Genomic DNA, 15847 nt, shown 5'->3' with positions numbered 1-15847 from the left:
TAACTTTTTATTTTATTTTTAGGAATTTTATTACTTTAACTTTAAGCGAAAATTAGATTTTTTTTATTTCTGTTAACGCTTACTTTATTTCAATTGATTTGAATGTTTTTTAGTATTTTGTTGTAGTAATTTAATAACTGTGTAGATACAAGCTCACACATCACTGATCTACTGACATGATTCACACATCACGTATGCATATTTGACATGCATATACGTGTAGTAAAAAACACAACTGTTGTTGTTCACACACTGCAACCCTTCCTCCGTGTGTTTTAGATTGCTCAAAACCTACAACTTTAATTTTAAATGAAAATGAGAAATTGTGCCTTCACAGCTAACTCAAATAACCCGTATTTTTTTAATAGTCTATTTAATTTGATCACTTCAACTTTAACCACAAATTAGAAATTTTGCCTTCACACATTCGCAGCTAACTGAAACAAACGTTTTTTATATTCTATTTTAATTCTGTTAATGCTTACAGTGTTTCAATTAACGTTAAGGTTTTTGGTTACAGTTTATTTTAAGGTGTCATTGTTACAGTGTAATTATATATTTAAGTACTGAGTAATATTAATTAACTACATGTACTTACTATAGGGTTAGGGTAGGATTAGGATTTGGTTGAGGGTTAGTTGCATGTAATTATGCATAATTTACTGTTATTAAGTACATGTAACAAGGACACTGTAAAATAAAGTGTTACCAGGTTTTTTAATATTTTTAGGTGTAGTTATTTTAATGTGATTAATTGTGGATAATAATTCCGTCTCTCTCTCTGATTTCCTCAGGCTTCAGGATGAACGCCTCATCATGGCCCATGTTTCTCCTGAGGACCCTGAATGGAGCCGAAATGGCCCCTGCCACAGCGTTCAAAAAGGTGGCGAACCTCATCCACACGGATGATGGTGTTACATCATGCAATCACATTAAAAGGTTTTGATGACACTGGTCTTCTGTAATTCCATCAGGAGCCCCTGCGGCCGCCCCAGAACGGCTTCAAGCCCGGGATGAAACTGGAGGCGGTGGACAAGAAGAACCCGTACCTGATCTGTCCCGCCACCATCGGCGAGGTGAAGGGCGAGGAGATCTTCGTGATGTTCGACGGCTGGAGGGGGGCGTTCGATTACTGGTGCCGATACGACTCCAGGGACATCTTCCCCGTGGGCTGGTGCTCCGCCACTAAACACGGGCTACAGCCGCCCGGCAACAGCAGTGAGTGACCGATGATGACCTCGTTCATCAGACTAATGACTCGTTTAGAGGTTCAATATCAAACATGAACTCTACACGCTAGGTAAAAACACATCGCACAAAAGTATTAGGCCTATAGTCCAAACAAAGTCTGTCTCTACCACAGAATAAATAGAAAAAGAAGTTATTGCGACTTTTTATCTCACAAATCTGACTTTATTTCTCGCAATTGCGCTATAAAGTCAGAATTGACTGATATAAAATCGCAATTGTGTAATAAAATCAGAATTGTGAGATATAAAGTCAGAATTGTGTGATATAAAGTCAGAATTGTGAGATATAAAGTCAGAATTGTGAGATATAAAGTCAGAATTGTGAGATATAAAGTCAGAATTGCGAAATATAAAGTCAGAATTGCGAGATATAAAGTCAGAATTGCGAAGTATTATCTCACAATTCTAACTTTATTTCTCGCAATTGCGTTATAAAGTAAGAATTGCCTGATATAAAATCACAATTGCGTGTTATAATGTCAGAATTGTGAGATATAAAGTCAGAATTGTGAGATATAAAGTCAGAATTGTGAGATATAAAGTCAGAATAGCGAGATATAAAGTCGCAATTCGGCAAATGCTGAAGTTTAGAGGTTAAATATCAAAAATGAACTCTACAACCTAGGTAAAAACACATTGCACAAAAGTATTATAGTCCAAACAAAGTCTGAAAGTAAATCTTGTTGAATTTGAATTTGATTCGTGACCGGTAAAAAAGTATGTTCATACGGATGGAAGCTTGTTTCTGCCACAGAATAAAAAAATTAAAAAGATAATTGCGACTTTTTTTCTCACAATTCAGACTTTTTTTTTCTCACAATTGTGAGTTATAAAGTCAGAAGTGAGTGATATAAAGTCAGAATAGCCTGATATAAAGTCACAATTGTGTTATAAAGTCAGAATAGCCTGATATAAAGTCAGAATAGTGAGATATAAAGTCACAATTGAGAGATATAAAGTCAGAATTGAGAGATATAAAGTCAGAATAGCCTGATATAAAGTCAGAATTGTGAGATATAAAGTCACAGTTCGGCAAATGCTGAAGTTTAGAGGTTAAATATCAAAAAATGAACTCTACATCCTAGGTAAAAACACGTGGCATGCTGATGACGAGCTGATGGTTGTGGTGTGCAGTGTTGACAACAGTGATGATTAGAGCTGTCTAGTTTTGTCATGTCGTGTGCTACTTGCATCAAGTGTGCGTCTGAAATCGCACACTGTCTGAGTAGGTACTACATAGGGCTGGGAAAAAAATCGATTTGATTTAAAAATCGAGTTGGTAGGTCAAATCGATTCATATTTTCAAAAAATCGATTTTTTAGATTTTTTTTTCTCCCAATACATACATTTTGCATTCGCCAAATCTTCCTTCAGGGTTTCCGTAGAACGCAACAACATCACGACAAAAAGACTAGCATGTTTAATGTTTTAACGGTCCTCCACGACGACGGCGCGCGCGCGAGTGAGTGAGTGAGTGAGTGAGGGAGAGTGAGTGAGAGTGTGTGTTCGCGAGTGAGTGAGCGAGTGAGTGTGTGTGACTGTGTGTGTGCGCGAGAGTGTGTGTGTGTGTGTGTGTGTGTGTGTGTGTGTGAGAGAGAGAGAGAGAGAGAGAGAGAGAGTGTGTATGTGCGAGTGAGTGAGTGAGTGAGTGTGTAGGCTATGTGAGTGACCTTGTGTAGCCTATATGTGCGAGTGAATGAGTGTGTGAGACGGCTCGCGATGACTGGTCGGAAAACAACGTGTAGTCTGACATGTTTCTTGTCCACGACATGACAAGATTTTTAGGAGTCAAAATCGTGTAATCTGACAGTGACTATCGTAACAGACAAAAAAATCGTGTAATCTGAACCAGGCATAAGAGTTACCTCAGGATTTTTTGTTGTTTTATTAACTCAATCCAAATACAGTATAAATAATTTGGATGTTTAACAATCTTTGTTGCACACTGCACAGTGACTTCAGTTAGAGAAAGGGTTTGCCTTTGAAATTTTATGTTGATGCACTTTAATTAAATACAATAAATATATATTTTTAAAATATATTTACAGTTCAAAGTTATTTTGTTTTAAATGGGGGGAGAAAAATCGAATCGAATCGTAAATCGAGTTTTTTATAAAAAAATCTCAGATTTTTTTAGGGGAAAAAATCGCCCAGCTCTAGTACTACATTTGAATTTCAATTTACTTTCTGAACGGTAAAAAATATAGGTTATGTATGGAAGCTTGTTTCCGCCACAGAATAAAAAATAAAAAAGGTAAAAAGGCTTTTTATCTCACAATTTTGACTTGTTTTCTAGCAATTTGCTGTCAGTGTTGTTGTTTACTAAAACTAAATCTAAAACTATTGGTAATTGAAATAATAACTGAAATGGAGTAAAATATAAATATTAGTTGAAAAACTATTACGCCCTTTCTCAAAGTCTTGATGTTGTGTTCAGGCTCTATTAGAACAGGTTTTCCTGCTTGAATGTTGATTATTCTCCTCATATTCTCCATTGTTGCGGCTCCTCTCTTCCCAGTCTGTCAGTAACGCTCTGTTTACTTCCTGTCTCTATGAAGCCCCTCCTCCTGAAAAGCACACTGTGCTCTGATTGGTCGGCTGGAGCAGTGTGTTGTGATTGGTCGAGCGCTTCGAGTGTGTTTGGGAAATGTCCCGCCCCTTTCCATAACCGCCAGTTTAACACACTACTGACTAACTCATCCAGGCCCCGCCCCTTTAAAGAGGTCGCACACCGGGCGAGAAGCGCAGCACCACGTCTTTAAAATTCAAACACATTATTTTCTATGAGTGTGCACACACACCGACAGCGCCATTCGGCTCAGGACCCGGTTCAAAATCCTGCCATGCCACAGAATGCAATGTCCATAGTTTTATATTAAATTTACCTTATATTTGTCTCAAATTGTCATTATATACTGTATTCATATTCATATTCTGTATTGAGTATGTATATGCTGACTTCACCCTGTGCTGCAAGATGCATTTAGTTTCACATTCATTTACAGAAATCCGTTTTATTTATTTTGATCTAACTGTACAGTACAATCATAACATAGTACAGACATTATCTTAATTTCATAATGTCTTAAACATAACTATATTGCTGGCCATAAACTGAAAAAATGTGCGTCCGCGAGTTGTGCTAGACCCGACGCTGCGCTTCTCGTCCGGTGCGCGACCCCCTTTATCCTGCGTATGAATTATTTAAATGAGGAATATTGTGACTGGAATAATCTCAAGACTACAATGGAGGCGTTTCAGGGAGTTCAGGAACAGCACACACTGTCCCATTAAATAAAGGCAAAGAAATCTCATGATGACCTGTAAACGGTGTGTGTGAACACCAGGGGGCACAACAGCTCTCTCAAACTCCTCATGAGATCACATGACCGCTCTTCTTTCAGTCCGGATCACAGCTGTATGTTTTTTTCTGTGAATTCCTCTCATGTCTGGTTATATTTTAAAGTGTCTTTCTGCAATTTCAGCCTGTAAAACATCATAATTCACTTCAACTCTAATAACTATTCCCATCTGTCCTAAACTCAAACCTCCTCTGGCATTTGGGATTGAAACAAAAATATGATTTCATTAAATTTAATTTAATTTAAAACAAAACAAAACAAAACAGAAGAATCATTTAGCTTAGATAAAGAGCCTAATGGCCTAATAAGAGCTTTATTTCTGCTAACGAGAACCATTTTTAATATACGTATTTAGTTAGCAATAACAACATTGGTCAGCCTAACTGTCAATCATTCTCGTTGTCATGACGATCCACACAGTTCCCCCGCCTTCACTGTACACAATCTCAAACTGAATTCTAATGATTTAATTAGGACTAACTAGGAGGGATTAATTATGATAATTACGGTTGCTTTATTCAGTGAAGTATTTAGTAAAGTTCTGGAGGCTTTCCCAGTGAGACTGGCTGCATTTGACTTCGACTTGAGGTTCATAATTCATACTGGCAATCTAGTATGTATTGTATATATACAGTACATGATTTGAACTTGCCAATTGTAACGTCACTTTTGCTACTGAAGTTTAACATTTTGTTTTTAACATTCTCAAACTCGCGAGAATGGATCGCAAAAGTAATGACAGTCTTTAGGAAACTTTATGAAGTGCCGTATTCGACCAAACAAAATCCAGGACGTTTTATAATGTTTTGCAAAATAAAAACCCATACTGAAGTCATGAATTAGCTGGGATTTAAGCCAGATCTTGTGTTTTGAATGGAGTCAGTATGAGTTATAGATCATGATATACGTGTTTCCGTTAATGTTCGTTCGGCCGCAGCTGGAGTTAATTCTGAGTTTGTGCTTTGCAGAAAATTTTCCCAAATTATACAAAACTCTGTGCCGGATCTCCTGTTGCAGTGTTTATAATTCTGCGCTGCATGTTGTGATGTGAATTACAGACATTTGTTTAAATGATTTGTTTTGGATCTGGATAATGTGGAATGACCTGCTCTGTTTATTTTGGTTGTAGCCCATCCAAGTAATTATGTGTAAATGAGATAATTAGCGAGCGATCCGTGCGGGTCAGGGGGGATTCGAGAGTTTCTGTGAAAATAAACAAATCACACACTTAGAAACACACTGAGCAAAGGTGGAAAATTAGCAGAGAAACAGGACAGGCGAAGAGAGGAAAGTGGTAAGAGTGTTTACAAAAAAGACCAAAGAACTGCCGTTACAGCGTCATCACACAGACCAACACACTTATGCCTGGTTCAGATTACGCGAATTTGACTCCTAAAATCTTGTGTCGGACAAGAAACATGTTAGACTACACGTCCAATCATTGCGTGCCGTCTCACACGCACACATTCACTTGCACACATATATACACTCACTCTCACTCACTCATTCACTCACTCACTCACTCACTCACTCACTCTCGCACACACACACGCACACACACACACACACACTCACTCACACGCACACTCACTCTCACTCAAATTTTTCAAATTCAAATTCAAATTCAAATGAGCTTTATTAGCATGACTGTGTAACACAATGTTGCCAAAGCATCAACATATTATATATAAATAATAAAACAAACAAACAAAACATATATGTATAGATCATGTCATATGTAGCATAGTAAATATAAATAAATTGATAAACACAATTTATCCTAATAAATGAATAAATACAGTGGGTCTCTCTAGAGAATTAACTGACTCTGGCGTTGTGAATAGCTAACACATATTTAGCCGCGAGTGCAGCTGTACTATCATCTTCTCCCAGTAAGAAGAACATTTTCTCAGTGTCGCTCAGTTCAAAGAACGATGGAATCAAGGTTTCAAATCTGGGCAGAAAGGTTTCTCTTATACTTGAGTATCTGGAGCAGAAGAGCAGAAAGTGTTCCTCATCCTCGATGTGCTGTAGGTCACAGTGTCTACAGATCCTCTGCTCTCTCTCTGTCCATGTTAGTCTACGTCTTCCTCTCTCTATCTCTAAATCATGGTCACTTAATCTGTATTTGGAGAGGTTTTGTCTTTCACTCACTCACTCACTCACTCACACTCTCGCTCGCTCACTCACTCACTCACTCTCACTCACTCAGTCACTCGCACACACACTCACTCACTCACTCCCACACACACACACTCTCTCACTCACTCTCTCACTCACTCTCGCTCACTCACACGCACACTCACTCACACACTCACTCACTCACTCACACGCTCACTCTCTCACTCGCACACACACACACACACACACACACACACACACACTCTCTCACTCACTCACTCACTCACTCACTCACTCACTCACTCACTCACTCACTCACTCTCAATCACGCACACACACTCACTCGCACACAAACACACACACACACACACACACACACACACACACACACTCTCTCTCTCTCACTCACTCACTCACTCACACACACACACTCTCTCACTCACTCATTCACTCACTCACTCACTCACTCAGTCACTCACACACACACACTCTCTCACTCACTCATTCACTCACTCACTCACTCACTCACTCACACTCACTCACTTGCGCGCACACACATACACTCACTCTTGACGGAACCCGTCGTGGAGGACCGAAAAAAGAAATTAAACATTCTAGTCTTTTTATCGATGTCGTGAAGCATCGCAGACGTGATGTCGGTTGTCGCCCACTATGACACACTATAGGAGATGAAGCGATCGAATCTTGCATCCCGACGCCCATTGTCGTTTACGAATCCCCACGACAACCTACGTCAAACGGATCGTGCCAAAATCGTGTAATCTGAACCAGGCATTACAGTTAAAATCTAAATTATTCAACTCCCATTGCAATGAACAAATCAAACAAAAGTAATTGAAATAGCTCAACACAACAAGAGTTTCAAGTGGTTTCCCCAAATTCAACTGAAAATGCAACTTTTAATGTCTTCTTCAGTCTCAAAATTTTTCAACCCCCTGAATAGAATCCCTCACAACAGCACAAATCTGCAAAACAGGTGTCGTCTTACTAATCAAGGGCTTCATTAGTTGCACCAGGTGTGCTTGAGCTAGAACACATGAAATATCTGAACCGACTAGGTTTGTTGAGTTTAACTGCATGTTAGAAATATGGCGAAGTCAAAAGAATGGTCCAAAAAGTTAAGAGAAGATTTCATCGCCCTTCACAAGCAAGGAACAGGATTAAAAAAGATTGTGATGGCACTAAATGTTTCTAGAGACACAGTTGGAAGCATAGTTTGCAAGTTCAGTGTTAAAGAAACAGTGGTTACACTACATGGACGGGGCATTATAAAGGAAGCTATCAACGGCTGCGATCAGATTTCTGAGAAAGCATGATCAGGAAAACCCTCAAGTTACTGCAAAAGACATGCAGCAAGACTTAGTGGCAACAGGCACTGAGGTTTCAGCTTGAACAGTAAGGCACATACTAAATGCATGCCAGAACTTCAAGACGTACACCGCTACTGGCCCAAAAGCACAAGTAAAGTGCTCAAAATCATGAAGTTTTGGGATTCTGTTTTGTGGAGTGATGAAACAAAACTGGAACTTTTTGGCCCTGTGGATCAGCGGTATGTCAGGAGGAAGAAGAATGGAGCATATGCTGTAAAGACTCTGTCTACAGTTCAGCATGGTAGGGCTTGATGATGCTCTGCGGCTGATTTACATCCTCTGGCACTGGAAACCTGCAGCGTGTGGAAGACAAGATGGATTCATTGAAGTGTCAGGAAATCCTAGGAGAATACGTCATGCCGTCAGTGAGGAAGCTGAAGCTTGGACCTTCCAACAGGACAATGATCCCAAGCATACCTCAGTTTCCACCAAGGCTTGGTTGCAGAAGAAGTCCTGGAAGAGTCTACAGTGGCATCACCGTCACCTGACCTGAACCCCATAGAAAAACCCTGGTGGGATTTGAAGAAGGCGCAAACCCAGGAATATCACTGAACTGGAGGCCATTGCTCATGAGGAACTGGCTCAGATTCCTCAGAAACGCTGCCAGAAGCTGGTGTCTGGTTAAACATCTCGTTTGCAGCAGGTCAGAACAGCAAGAGGCTGTTCTAATAAGTACTAAAGATGCTTGCCATGAAGGGGTTGAATCATTTTGAGTCTCCAGAAGACATTAAAAGTTGCAATTCCAGTTGAATTTGGGGAAAACACTTGAAACATTTGTGTTGAGCTATTTCAATGAATTTTGTTTGATTTTGTTCATTGCAAACAGCTGAAAGTCTGTCAATTTTACCAATAAACCTGATTTGCAATGGGGGTTAAATAATTTTGATTACAACCATAGGATTCTGGCTCAGTGTGGATGTGTCTGTATATTAGCTGTGCTGTACTGTAGGGCAGTGTGTCATGTTGAAACTCAAGCCCGTCGGTGTGATCGCTGCCATATGCTTCAGTACGAGTGTGTCAGATCTCTGGCGAACTCTTTAAGGGCTTGTTCCTCCCGCACACCCTCTAATTTAGTTACACTGGAGATATTTACGGTAAACACACACTCGTATCCACAGCCATGCTTAAGGGCTTTAATGTATGTGTGTTAAAGGACTGTATGTGTCCAGATGTAAATGTGTGTGTTTGGTGAGGTCATCACTTCTGAATGTTAACAGCACTTTCCATGAATAAGCTACAAAATAGGGCTCCTGTTTTTGTGCTGTTTAAACGAACGGTCATACTTGAAGGGATAGTTCAACCAAAAATGAAAATTCTGTCATTAATACCCTCATGCAGTCAAAATTTGTTGCATCAGCCCTGTTTCGTAGTAATACACAATGAAACATCAACATCCAATAATAGCCTTGTTGTAAAACTGCATTACATTGAGAGATTCATGAAACAGTCAGAGCTGAAGCATTTATGAACCTCTTGTCCAACAAAAGACAACATTTAATAACATGCTTTTACTCCAAACTCACTTCATACCGACAGCTGAGCTCATCCTTCTGTAAGATGATGTGCTTCTTACACAGAATAAGGCAGTCGTTTGTTTATTAGTCATGTTTAATCAATCAAAGCGTTTCGATCTTCTGTTTATTCGGCTACAGCAATAGGGATTTCCTGGAATGATGTGTGTGTGACGCCCTCTGGTGTTCAGATAGGTGTGTGTGTGTGTGTGACGCCCTCTGGTGTTTAGATGGAGCATTTACTACCGATCAGCCGCTGCACTGACAAACTGCGCATAAAATAGTCTACTTTAAACTTTATGGAAATTCGTTGTGGAAATCCATAGTTTTTGTTAATAACTTTGGTCTAATGTCACTTTTATTCTTATTATTTTCATTTTGCTTTTTTTCATTTTTGCAGTCACCGTTCCTAAACCGGCTCCCACACCTTCCTCGTCCTCAAACCCCAAACCGCCCCGGCGCACCATGCCGTCTCCGTACCGGCTGCCGACTCCTCTTCCTCAACTCCCCGTGAGGAAGGGCATCAGGGGCCGGCGGCCCAAGAGCGAGACCATCGCGCTTCTGAAAGCTCTGGCCGCCTCCACCTCGGCCCAGGACACAGAAGACCCAGGAGCTGCCACGCCCCAAACCACACCCATCTCCCAGCATCCCCTACGCCCGTACAAGAAGAGGGGACCAAAACCAGGCAGCAAGGTAGCATTAAACGTGTTCTGTGTGTATTTACGAAAAGGACTTTTGTGTGAGATAATGTCGTGGTAGTGGTGCAACGGATCACAAAATTCACGGTTCGGATCAATTTTACACTGACAGAACCGAGAGAATACTGGCCGAGCCGTGTATTTAGACATCATTTTGTGTTTGTATGTCCATTCAAGGGCAAGGAAACACGAGAAAGGAAACAATTCCGTGTTTGAGCGCTATCTGAAACGCGCCTCTATTTTCGCCTCTTTTTCCACGTTTTAATTTTTGAATGTGTAAATTGGCAAGACAAAACACGTCCAAATTATTAACTTTCACTCTATGATGGTTAAATTTAGCAGTTAATCCGCGAATCACATGCGTGCCGAACCGTGGGGCAACTGATCACCTGCGATCCATTGCACCCCTATGTTGTGGAGGGTGTCATTGAGTGAAATACTGAAGTTTATCGTGTGTTTCTGTTTCTCAGAGGAAGTCCAGACTCCTTCAGAGCTCCATGTCTATCTCAGCCAGCTCAGACTCCAGAGTTCCCATGACTCGCATGCCCAGCGATGGACTCTCTTCTCTGGGATCCCCGTCATCTGTGGTGTCTACTGGTATCAAATACAACTTCTAATATCCCGTATGCTGGCACACAGAGGAACATCTAACGTCTGATCTGTATATTTAGATTACATATCCACAATAATCAAACTATATAACCACAATAATTATACTACATAGCCAGGATGATCGGATTATACTGAATAGACTATGTAACTAAAGTAATCAGACTACATATCTATAATAATCAACTTACATAGCCACAATAATTTAAGAGTAATCATGCCGTAATCAGACTACATAACCAAATAAATCTAATAGTGTGGCAGTAGTGTATAACGGCAATGAGTTTATTTTGACTATATAGTAATGGCATAATGTGATTGAGACTTTCTAACCAAAATAATCACTATGAAAATCATCTCGCATAATCATAATAAAAATTTGTATTAACTAGGGGTGTAACGATACTGTCATGTCACGATTCGATACATATCGCGATACTGAACTCGATATTATTGATATTAATAATCATTATTGAAATTAATAATACGATATTATTGCAATACTCTAAAACATATGATAACAATTTTACAAAAAATGTACTGTTGATTAAAATGCTAAATTTGGTTTTACATTGTGTGTGTAAATGAATAGGCTTGGATTTGGTGCTGGAAACCCAAAGCACAGGACAATAGAGACACCAGAATAACAATATTCATGATTCTGAAGCTGAAAATACAGATTTATTTTAGACGAATATGCTTGCACTCTGACACTGACTAGATATATTTAAAATAATATAGGCCACTTTTTTCTGGTAGCATAAGACATTTTGCATTATCAGGACCCACAAATATTCCCCCATTGCATTATTATACATTATATTCAACATCATAGATAGTAGTTTAATGTAGGACTGACACTAAAACTCAAAAAAAAAATTTTTTTTGGATACATATTGTCACCATCCACGATACACATTGATGCTTTTTTGTATTGCGATACGATATATATTGTTACACCCCTAGTTTTAACCAGACTAACCATATGGTGTCAACCATGTGGATGGTGAGGTTAATAAAACTTTAACGCAGTAGATCTGAATGTTTCAGTACAGTAGTGTTTACACACGCATGTCCTGTCTGTGTCCATCAGTGTGTGTGTACGTGAAGAAGCACGGGAACTGCGGGCCGCATCTGGACCGTAAGCAGGTTCAGAGACTGCCGGATCACTTCGGACCCGAGGCGGTGAATCTGGTTCTGCAGAAGACGGTTCAGGCCTGTCTGGATTGTGCGTACCAGCCCAAAGTGCTTCTGGGATGCCTTCAGAGCCAAGGGGGCGGAGGAGAGGTGGTCAGAGGTACACAGTCTTCAGAGTTCAGAAACAGTGACACTAGCCGCGTTTCCATTACAGATTTGCGCAGAACTTTTGCGATATTTTCTTAGGGTACGTTTAACACGACATGCTTAAAACTGAGAAGTTTTTCCTTTGAGTTTTCCGCGTACAGACGACACCATTGTCAAAACAATCCCCGTTCTCACGGATCCGCGAAAACGACTAAAAACCCTGTATTCTGCTGCCAGGCCAGTAGATGGCGATGAAACACTATAAACTGAACACGTAATACGCATGCGTTTTTGCTGTTTACACGGAGACCGTTTTCAAAAACTTGCACTTTGAAACCCGTTTTCAGGCAACCAAAACGCAGTGCTCGTGTAAACGAACGGCCAAAACGCATAAAAAGTTTTACGTTTTTATTTGAAAACGTTGTCGTGTAAACAGCCCCTAAATGTCAATAAAAAACTATTGCGAAATGACGCCGTTTCCATTAACTGATGTTATGCAACTAAAACTTTTTTTTCCCTCTCGCGATAAGTCATTCCTACAATCAAGGCGACGGATGTTTGTAGGTTTACATATATCCCAGCCTCCGCTCTAGACATTATTATTAATGGAAGGAGACGTAGGCGTGTATCCAAGCGTTAATGGCAAGGAAATCCTCTTATACTGGGAGCAGAGTTTCTGGGTAATTCTCACTCATTTCTGCTTCAAACTCTTGATCAATTCTGGCATTTCTTTGTTGTTTAGAATCCAGTATTCCCATGATACTTTTGTGTTTTATGAGTTTAATGAAGAGCTCGGTCTTGTCTTCTGTCCAAACACACCGCTCCATCAACGTCAGCTGACCTGTAAATGCGAAATAACGGTTTCCATTGCAGTTTTGCGAAATATTCCTTTTTCGAATTGCCTGATAAGTGATAAACCACCTCATGTGAGCGAAAAAACGTTTTTGCAATAAATTGGAGTTTTTGAGAAATTGACTTTTTTTCCATTGGGCGAATTTTCAATTCGCAATTTCAATTTGCGCAATTTGAAGGGAAATGGAAACGTGGCTAACAGATATAGAGAATAACTCCCACTGGATGTGCTCAAACAGCAACATTACACACTGAAGAATAGGGCTGGGTATCGAGTTCGATTCTTTTTAGGCACTGACCGAATTGCCTCGATACCATCGAGAATCAAAAAATGTCGTTCGGTACCAATTTTCGATACCCGAGGGGTTAATCTTGTCAATGTCACTGAAACAATAAGCATGCAGCATGTATGATGTGCCCAAATCAAGAGGCATTAAGGAAAAATACTAGTTTACGCCGGCTTGATGGCCGTGATATGAACTGACAGAGACACGCAGAACATGCAGGATTCATATTTTAATAGTCCTTTTGTATTAGTTTAATATTCTCACTTTGACAACATTTCATTTGAGAGAAACTATCATCACAGAAGGAGGTCAAAATAAAAGTCTGGTTTAACCCTTTATCGGGCGAGGAACCATATTTGGTAACTTAATCGACCGTTCATAATGGCGTTTGCATATCTCTCCGTGAGCTCGTAAAAGCACATGGATTTCTCCCAGCCAATCAACGGATGTCAGTCTACGTCACCGATAGTAACGCCATGGCATCTGACCAATCAGGAGTCGCCCACGCCATTACAGACTTCAGTGTCATCCGGATTTTCTGAAAGACGGATCTGCGCTCCAATCTACTCAGACACAAAAATTAATACCAGCAAAACAAACAATGGTAAGTTAATGAAACTCACACATTATGTGGTTGAATAGTTGTGTTAAATGCTGAGATCGATGTTGTTTGTGTAGGATGTCTAGAAATTAGTAAACGTTGGACATGAAAAATGGTGTGATCATATTTGATCATACGCCCGTTCAGGTAAAACTAGCGCAAGCTACAGTGTGTCCATAAATAGACATACGCCCGATGCGTCTAGCAAACCACACTTGTGGTATTTTTTTTTTAATAATGCATTATAACGTAGGACAATACTATTTAACAGTGCACTGAATGTTGCCACAGGTTTGTATAACACTATGCAGTGATCCAATGCGAAACTTAAACCATTTATTGAAATGATCAAGCCATAAATAGGGAAATATGTGTAATTTTGTTCAGTTTTATGACCTTATAACAGTTTTTATTATACTTAAATGGCATATATTGGTGTTTATTTTTACTGTGAGCCTCATTACTGCTAAAATAAGTGGTACCACCAGAGCTTATAGTGCTATTTTTCACTTAAATGCATTATAATGTAGGGCAATACTACTCATGAGTGTATTGCCCTACAAATACAAACCTGTGGATGTTGCCACAGGTTTGTATAACATTATGCAGTGATACAATGCAAAACATAAACCATTTATTGAAATGATCACACCATAAATAGGGAATTATGTGTAATTTTGTTCAGTTTATGGCCTTATAACAGTTTTTATTATACTTAAATGGCATATATTGGTGTTTATTTTTACTGTGAGCCTTATTACTGCTCACAAAAATAAGTGGTACCACCAGTACTTAGTGCTATTTTTCATTTCTTAGTATATATTTATAATTTACATGTCAATATTCTTTGTTTTCAGTAGATTTGCACTTCACTGTTACAGTTTTCCTTCACAAATAACTCAAAGTCGGCTTGATATTGACTCAAAAACGTACTTTTCTTTTGCAGCTGTCTACTCGGCTCTTTTATGGAAAGAGGGTGACTGCTGTTGTGCCAGCTGACCCCGCCATCAGTGATGATGAGGGCTCTGATGAGGAAGATGATGACGTGGCAGACCCCGACTTCATCCCACTTACCCACGAGTGCCGGAGTGACATGGGCCCCTCTGCCAAGAGGAAGTGTGTGCAGACTGCAGTGGAGGAGCTTGAGGACGAAGATGACGACAGTGACGAGGAGGAGGATGAAGACCAGTCAGCACCACAAGCCAAGGGCCCCACAAAGAAGGGGAAGCCAGCATCCAGGCTAACCACCTGGAAGAAGGTTGACCTGGATAACCAAGCCCTGCCTGAGTACCAGCACGTTCCCCCTGACTTCATTGAGACTCCGTATACTTACTTCAGTAAGTACTTCAGCCCCCATGTCATCAAGCATATCGTATACCAAACCAACTTGTATGCAACTCAGAAGGATGTTAACACCACCTTCACCACCACTGAAGATGAGATGAGGAGCTTTGTGGCCATCTTGCTCTACATGGGGATTTCTGAGCTGCCCTCCATTGATGACTACTGGGCAATGGAGACCAGGGTCCCTCAAGTTGCAAACCTCATGTCATCTAAGAGGTTCAGGCTGATGAGAAGGCTTGTCCACTTTAATGACAACACCCAGATCCCTGGCACCATCGACAGATTCTTCAAAGTCCGGCCACTGTTCAACCTCCTGGTTACTGTCTTCAGGAGTGAGCCACAGACCCCCAAGCAGTCTGTGGATGAAGTTATGGTTGCCTACAAAGGCAAGACAGCTGGTAACCTGAGGCAATACATCAAGAGCAAGCCGGACAAATGGGGATTTAAGTTGTTTGCCAGGGCTTCTGAGGATGGCTTCATCCATGACCTGGTGTTATACCAGGGCAAAACTACACTGCAGGCCCACGGTGTCCCCAT

At 40.2% G+C, this 15847-nt stretch overlaps 1 protein-coding gene across 3 annotated transcripts in view; it reads left to right on the top strand.

The window, feature by feature from the left end:
* The window catches only part of LOC308703378 (polycomb protein SCMH1), a 47047-nt gene that overhangs the window by 11151 nt on the left and 20049 nt on the right, over positions 1–15847 (top strand). For all 3 annotated transcript variants that reach the window (XM_081386816.1, XM_081386817.1, XM_081386815.1), the window contains 5 exons: positions 795–883; positions 975–1218; positions 10036–10328; positions 10804–10930; positions 12036–12239. In XM_081386816.1, the coding sequence (XP_081242942.1) occupies positions 795–883; positions 975–1218; positions 10036–10328; positions 10804–10930; positions 12036–12239 (957 nt within the window). The remainder of the gene's footprint in view (positions 1–794; positions 884–974; positions 1219–10035; positions 10329–10803; positions 10931–12035; positions 12240–15847) is intronic.

Source organism: Scardinius erythrophthalmus (genome assembly GCF_964197995.2).
Source record: "Scardinius erythrophthalmus genome assembly, chromosome: 15".
In the NCBI taxonomy this organism is placed as follows: Eukaryota; Metazoa; Chordata; class Actinopteri; order Cypriniformes; family Leuciscidae; genus Scardinius; species Scardinius erythrophthalmus.
This window is presented reverse-complemented; position numbering and strand designations above follow the sequence as displayed.